The sequence below is a fragment of the Camelina sativa genome, chromosome 5, assembly GCF_000633955.1.
Source record: "Camelina sativa cultivar DH55 chromosome 5, Cs, whole genome shotgun sequence".
Classification (NCBI taxonomy): domain Eukaryota; kingdom Viridiplantae; phylum Streptophyta; class Magnoliopsida; order Brassicales; family Brassicaceae; genus Camelina; species Camelina sativa.
This window is the reverse complement of record NC_025689.1, coordinates 4,694,231-4,701,218: the sequence shown is the minus strand read 5'-3', so window position 1 is coordinate 4,701,218 and position 6,988 is coordinate 4,694,231. Positions and strand designations below refer to the sequence as shown.

Below are 6,988 nucleotides of genomic sequence, written 5' to 3'. Positions count from 1 at the left end.
ATATATATATATATATATCTTAATTTAATCAGCAATAAGCTTGAAGCTTCTATGTGTGTGATGTATCTCAACAATCGTAAATTTCATAAATCTACGTTTTGTCACTATTAGCTTTTATCACCTGAAAATCACAAAGTTCTCAACTTCTCATGCTATTCAAAGGTAAATATCACAAATATAAGCTTCTTTCACCATTTAACTTTTATAATCTCACTAGGGATTGGACCCGCACGTACGTGCGGGGTTTTTCTAAAAAAATATTTTCCAAGGTTTTAGAATTGATATTTCAGAGTTCTGATTTTTGAAAAGTCATTTTTGAAGATTTTGAAGTTTATATCTTGAATGACTTGTATAATATTGAACTGTTATATTATTTTTAAAAGTTAAGAATACCAACTTATATGTGCTGATTGTTTTCAATTGATATAGATCGCAGTGTTATTGTTTTTGTTTGTATTGGTCCGATGGAAGGAAAAAAAAACAAAAACCAAAAACCGAAAAGAAATGTAACATAAAAATATCTAGATTTGGATCGGTGGATACATGCAGAGTTATATTTAAAAGACAAACTTAAGATTATTTACATAAAAATGTCAAATGATGTTACATGTATATTTTATAAAGAGAACTAATCCAAATAATTTTAACAGTTTGATCAGGGGTGTTAAATCGAATTTGGATTCGGCGTTAATTTGAATTATTTTATCTATTTTGGAACGGGAAGTCTCTAAAATGAAATGACAATGTTTGACGATGAGTTTTTATTTTTGGTAAAGTAGAAATCTTCGACCTCAACAAAGAGACTCCGGCAAATCCGACGAAGCTCCGGCGAGTCCTGGTTCCTGAAGGATTTTGGTCAGCCACTTGCTTAACCGATCTCAGTCTCCTTAATCGATAAGTTCATTACAGCAATATATATATAGCAGTACGCCTACAGTAGTACTTTAGACTTTAGTATTAACCAATTTAAAGTAAAAACTCTTACTACTTAGACATTGACTTTGTTTTTGCCTTAACTAACGAAACCCAATAATAATTGGGTCTTGACTTGCTTCTGGCCCATCTGGCCTCTTCCTTTCTTCGTTGACAAAGTGTGGGTTGTTCTTCTCTTCGTGTTCCTCCTCTTCGCTTCTTCTTCTTTCAATGATTGATCAAAGATTGATTATTCTTACTAACTCTCTTGCTTGATTCTCTTGCACAAGATTGATCAAAGATGATAATCCAACAGTTCCTACTCCGAGCCTTTACCGGCACCTCTTATGCGGACTGGATCTGGTGCTTCTCAAGATAAGTCTCAGGCTCCCACCATTGTCGCCACCACTCAAAGGTACTGCTTGTAATCTGAGCATACACAACCCTTTTTTCGATTTTTCTTTGTAATTGATCCTTCAACTTCAACTCTATTTCCCATTAATTTCTTCCATTCAAAGATTCAAGTTTTGCCTTTTCGTTTTGTACAAATTCGGGTATTTCTATTTACGTTTTCTTTGTTATTGATCCTTCAAAGTTTTATCATTGAGTTATTTATCTTCAAAGTTAAGAGTAGCAGCCTTAAAACCAAATTCCTCTTCAGATTTCTCCAAGCTATTGGTTGAACATACAACTTCTGAGAGGTGAATGATTGTTCGGTTGCCTCACCATTAGAAGCGTAGACACATTAGTCTCTTGTAAATAAGTCAAGGCGAGTGAAACCTGATATTAGACAAAATTCAGTTATACATAAACCACAGTAGCTTCTACCACAATGATCATATCACCAGAGAATATAAGATTGTATTAGAACCTGATCACCATGGTATTGGATTCATTAATTTCAGCTGAATCATCAATGACTTTAATAGTATTCCAAATTTGTCCATACTTTAATAGTAATCCAAGTTAATTTCAGCTGGTAGAAGGCCATACTTTAATAGTATCTTGGAAACCTTGTAGGAGTCCTTCCCATCCCACAAAATTTATCTTTCCACACACACCAAGTAAAGATAGGTCTTGCCAATCATATTATTGATTGGTTATGGTAAATTTTCATGGTCAGTAACCTGTTAAGAATATAAGATGTGATTAGGAACTTATTTCGATTATATAAGAAGATAAAGCTTTAAATATAATAGGACCTTATCAAGTGATTCGCACTTGGTCTCTTTGATCATCACATCATCTGAAACATGCTGAGTTGTTGTTTTTAACAGTGCCATGAATCATGGTTCCTGCAAAGTGCATATAAACATACTAATAAACTAATGAAAACAAATATCATAAATAAAACAAACTATTAATATAAGCTTACCGAAACATCAAAAAAATCATTTCTATGGTTTCTCTAGAGTATGAATGACATATTTTGTTCACGGTTTAAATTGCAGGAAGTGCAGCCATTTCCGTTTGAAACCGTAAACAAAGTGAAGAAAGTATGAAGGTACTATGATCCAGCCTTCATGAATAGCATGTATTTATAGCATTTAATGATTAAGTAGGTAATTAAATCTTTACCATATATATATTTTGATTTGAATCAGTTAAGGATAAAATTTTCGTAGAATTCCTAATTGTTTGCAATGAATTGAGGAACAATACATTTTGTATGATATTAAGAATATTTTCAAATGACTGTTATCTTTTCATTTGGGAAATCAATTATTGATATATTTGGTATGATATTTTTTGGTAAATGTTTGCGCAAGATTTAATATTGATCGGTTTAGTTTTATTGTTAAGGTTTTAGACTTGTTATTGTTAATATTTCATATATATCAATTTTTTTTTCCGACGACCGTTTTTAATATAATTATGATTGTATTTCAAGACTGGTTAGTTGCTACAAATGGTATATTTTGAATATTAAGATTTTAGGGGGTTTTAATGTCAAAGTGTGTTGATATGGTTGGTTCCTAATTCTCTGTAAATACTGATTTACAGTAGTATAATAAATTAGCATAATTATCTCCCTAATTTATTATTGTGTCCCATCACAGATATTAATTATTAATTATTGTATTTCAAGATTGGTTTGTTGCCATAAATGGCATTTTGCGAATATTCAGATTTATGGAAGATTTTAATGGCAAGTATATCAATTAATTTGTTACAGTCAATTTATTTATGTCGCATGATATACTCGTAGATTTGATCTCATATGATTGATTTGTATTTGTTAACGTGAATTACGTCCTAATCATAACATTAGAATTTGTTATCTTACTCTTTCTTTTTTTAGTATCTACATATAAAGGGTAGCCCAACACGTTTTGATACATTTCATATAATATTGAATTGGGCCTGTGTAAAGGGTAGCCCAACACGTTTGGATACATTTCATATAATTGTTTTATCGTACAGAATAGAAAACATAAAGAGATCGTAGTGCATTAAATGCTTCCCAACCCAAGAACTTCCGGATCGGGTATATATTGGATCCGCGTGCTTTTCAATTTTTTTTAATACAAAGCTACCCTTTATGATGTTTTTTGTTTTTTCTATTTGTAATGGCATTTCATGTAATAATTTCCAACTTTATATTTACTTAGTGAGAAATGCTTCCCTTTTAATAGTATAGATAGATACAATGTGGTCTACGGAACTAACTACACATATTAAATATATACTCAAATACTCTATAATACGTATGTTAAGCAAAAAAAAAAAATTACAATATCCAACTTTATAAATTTATTACACTTTACTTTTTCCATCGATTTTCTTCTAAGATTTTAGAATTTGCAATTTCAGTATTCTCAAATACTATATAATACGTATTTAATAGGAAGTTAGTGAACATGTAACATGTTCCCAAAAAGAGTCTCCGTCTATTGTGCCGTGCAAGCAAAGGCACTACTATATCATTGCCCGGATGAATGAAATCAACCTATGCTAAGCCAAACTCTTTACCGAAATATCCTTATTACGAAAAAGTTAATTGATTACCATACTTGTTAATCAGGTCGAAAAATGGGAATAACGCATAAAAGTATATAATATAACAAAAAGAGTAGATGAGTTAAATTAAACTAATCCAAAAAAACAAAAAAAAAAACTAATCCAATGATTGACCTAGTTCCTGATCTAGTGGAAGAAATCTTTGTTCGACTGCCCTTCAAATCCATCATCAAATTCAAAACCGTATCAAAACAATGGAGATCAATACTGGAGTCGAGGAGTTTCGCGGAAAGGAGGCCAACGTTTATGTATAAAGTTCAAAAGAAGCCGCAAATACTTTTTTATTATTTTTTTAACTTTCTTTTTCTTTTAACATTAATAAGTGCATGTATTTATAATTTTTATTTTATTTTCTGCTATATTTGGAACTTCTGGTGTTTTGGATTTTTTTTTTTTTGATTTTTCAAAATTGAAATTTAATTTATGATTTTTTTTTTTTCGTCAATTTAATTTATGATTTTAATATGAATATATTTACTAACTAGATTATAATGCACAATCTTATTTTACAAATATATACACTACACTTTTATAATAATTTATTTTATTAATATAATATATCAATTTTTGTTTTTGTTTTTTGTTTTTTTTTAATAACACAAATCATAAAATTGTTTTAAAATACTATGATTTCGGGCTGCCCACAATGCAAGTATACAAACCTAGCTAGCCACATACTCGTATATAAGAATCGGACACATACTCGTATGCATCATCATGTATAAATGGCGTTCGTAGAGAAACAAATTTAAAATTCAATTTAAAGAAAATAAAAAGCACTAATTAAACCACCAGCTTCCCGATGAAAGAGTGTTCATGAGCGATGATCAGTGTATATATTAAGTCGAATTCCCCGGTGAAAGATTGTTCATGAGCGATGTGGTAAATCTTTCAAGCTTCTTAGTGGTGGCTATTACAAAATTGTATGTAGATGTCGTGATAGGAATAAAATACTGGTCTGATTTGCAATGTGAAACATTAAGAATCATGAGGTTTGGAAGGCCGATGATTAGCCAGTAAACTGCTGGCATACTAACCAAAAAGCATCGCAAACTAAACCTCTTGAGGCTCTGGTCCAGAGCCTCTGGAGGTATTGCGGGATTTGACTAGCCTTTTATTCTTCCAAATTAACGACCCAAATATTTTAAGTTGGTTAGGTTACGACAGCTCTTTCCCACAGCTTCAAAGTCGAATTCCCCGGTGAAAGAGCGTTCATGAGCGATGATCAGTGTATTAAGAAGATTCCTCCATTGACTGAACGCAAATCGCAATGACTCGTTGGTTCGATAACACCAGATTGGTAAAGCAAGTTTCTCTATGTTTGGCATCCTAAGAAACACAACCAAAACAAATACAAAAAAAAACGTATATGAGAGGGAGGCACGGGGTGCAAGAAAATATGATTAGATGATTCATTACGACGTAAAATGAGATTTACTTCTCTGCAGCGAACTTGAGACCCTCTTCGTGTATATAGGAATTGAAGTTAAAGAACAAATTTTTCGGGGGGTGGGGGGCATGCGGCTCAACCTGGTGATACCAATCAGTAGATTCATGAGAGCGTAGCCAACTTGTGATATCAAAATCAAACTAGTTCATTTCTATTATTGTTTCAACAAAACTTGGAAGAGCGTAGCCAACTTTAAATTGATTTTGGACCACACTAGCTACCTTTTAAAATATTTGTTAAGATTTTTATTAAAAGAAAAATATATTTCCAACTAATTTGGGCCACGTTAAAATCATGGGGCCTGTTGATTAGAGTTACCATAAATAAATAAAACAAATATAATTTTTCCTCTTTATAGTTGACTTTTATTTCTTGTTTGAAACGGCGAACTTATAACAAAACATAACCCTAATTTTACTTTATTTTGTAATCAGCAGCAGCATTGTTGCACTAGCTTCCTTTGATTTTCAGAAGAGAAAACGAACAATGGCTATGACAGATCTTCCACGTGATTTGCTGGAGGATATACTCTCTAGGATTCCGTACGAGTCTCTAAGAGAGTTGCGATTTACTTGCAAACTGTGGAACGCTTTATTCAAAGATCGAGGATTTATAAAACAACGCTTCCACAAACCAGCAAGGGAAGTGGTCGTAATGGTGTTTTCATGGATTTATTTATTGAACCCTGATTTGGATGGAGATACTATCGTACATGCATTCAGAAGATTACATGGTGATGGTGGTATCAGCTATCTTAACTTAAATCAAAGCGTTATATCTGATATGTTTTACTGCGACGGTTTACTGTTATTACGAACCATGGAAAATAACAAGCTTGGGGTTTGGAACCCGTGTTCGGGAAAATCCAGGTGGATCGAACTTATGTATCATATTCATTACACGAGTGGCATATTTTCCCTTGGATACCATCAAGACTTGTGCGATAGCTACAAAGTCTTGAGTATTTTGGATAATCCAAAACCAGAGTTATATATCTATGAGTTCAACTCTGATTCATGGAGGTCTCTTGATGACGTCATTCTCGGCTGCATGATAAAATCTCGTGGGGTGTCTTTACAGGGGAATACTTATTGGATTGCTTCACAAGTCAAAGACTTTTTCCTACTAAGTTTTGATTTCGCAACAGAGACATTTGGACGTCTAAATCTTCCACTTCAGCGTTGTGGCTATGAAACTTTGGCTCTATCAGTTGTTAGGGACGAGAAGCTTTCGAGTTTGCAACAAAGTTTGGATACAACAAAGGTGAAAATTTGGGTGACTACCAATGATAAGATTGATCAGACCAAAGTCTTGTCGTGGACCAAGTTTTTGGCAGTGGATTTGAACACTTATTATGATAAGCGTAAGTTTACGTGTGATGTAAGTTTCTTCATCGATGAAGAGAGGAAAGTCGCCGTATGTTGGGACAGAGGAATAGTGCACACTTTAGGAGAGGATCATCGCTACCAACATATCTTTTCTAATGGATTCGGAGAAGCTATGTTCCAAGGTTGGTTCAAATTCAACCTAAAAGGAGAGAATTAATTAAGTAAAAACAGAACGTAATTACTTGCGCATCTCATTTTTTTTTTTTTTTCTTTTTTT

General features: G+C 32.7%; 1 protein-coding gene, 1 long non-coding RNA gene and 1 pseudogene across 2 annotated transcripts; 2 read left to right on the top strand and 1 right to left on the bottom strand.

Annotated features, from left to right (window-relative positions):
- Positions 725–2,621, top strand: LOC104785508. Its single transcript, XR_767377.2, has 2 exons — positions 725–1,327; positions 2,364–2,621. It is a non-coding gene; the product is annotated as an uncharacterized LOC104785508 (long non-coding RNA).
- LOC104788896 lies at positions 4,773–5,679 on the bottom strand (annotated as a pseudogene).
- LOC104788895 (putative F-box protein At3g17500) lies at positions 5,870–6,928 on the top strand. Its single transcript, XM_010514664.1, has one exon. It carries the CDS (start codon positions 5,870–5,872, stop codon positions 6,926–6,928), a length of 1,059 nt encoding a protein of 352 aa, XP_010512966.1.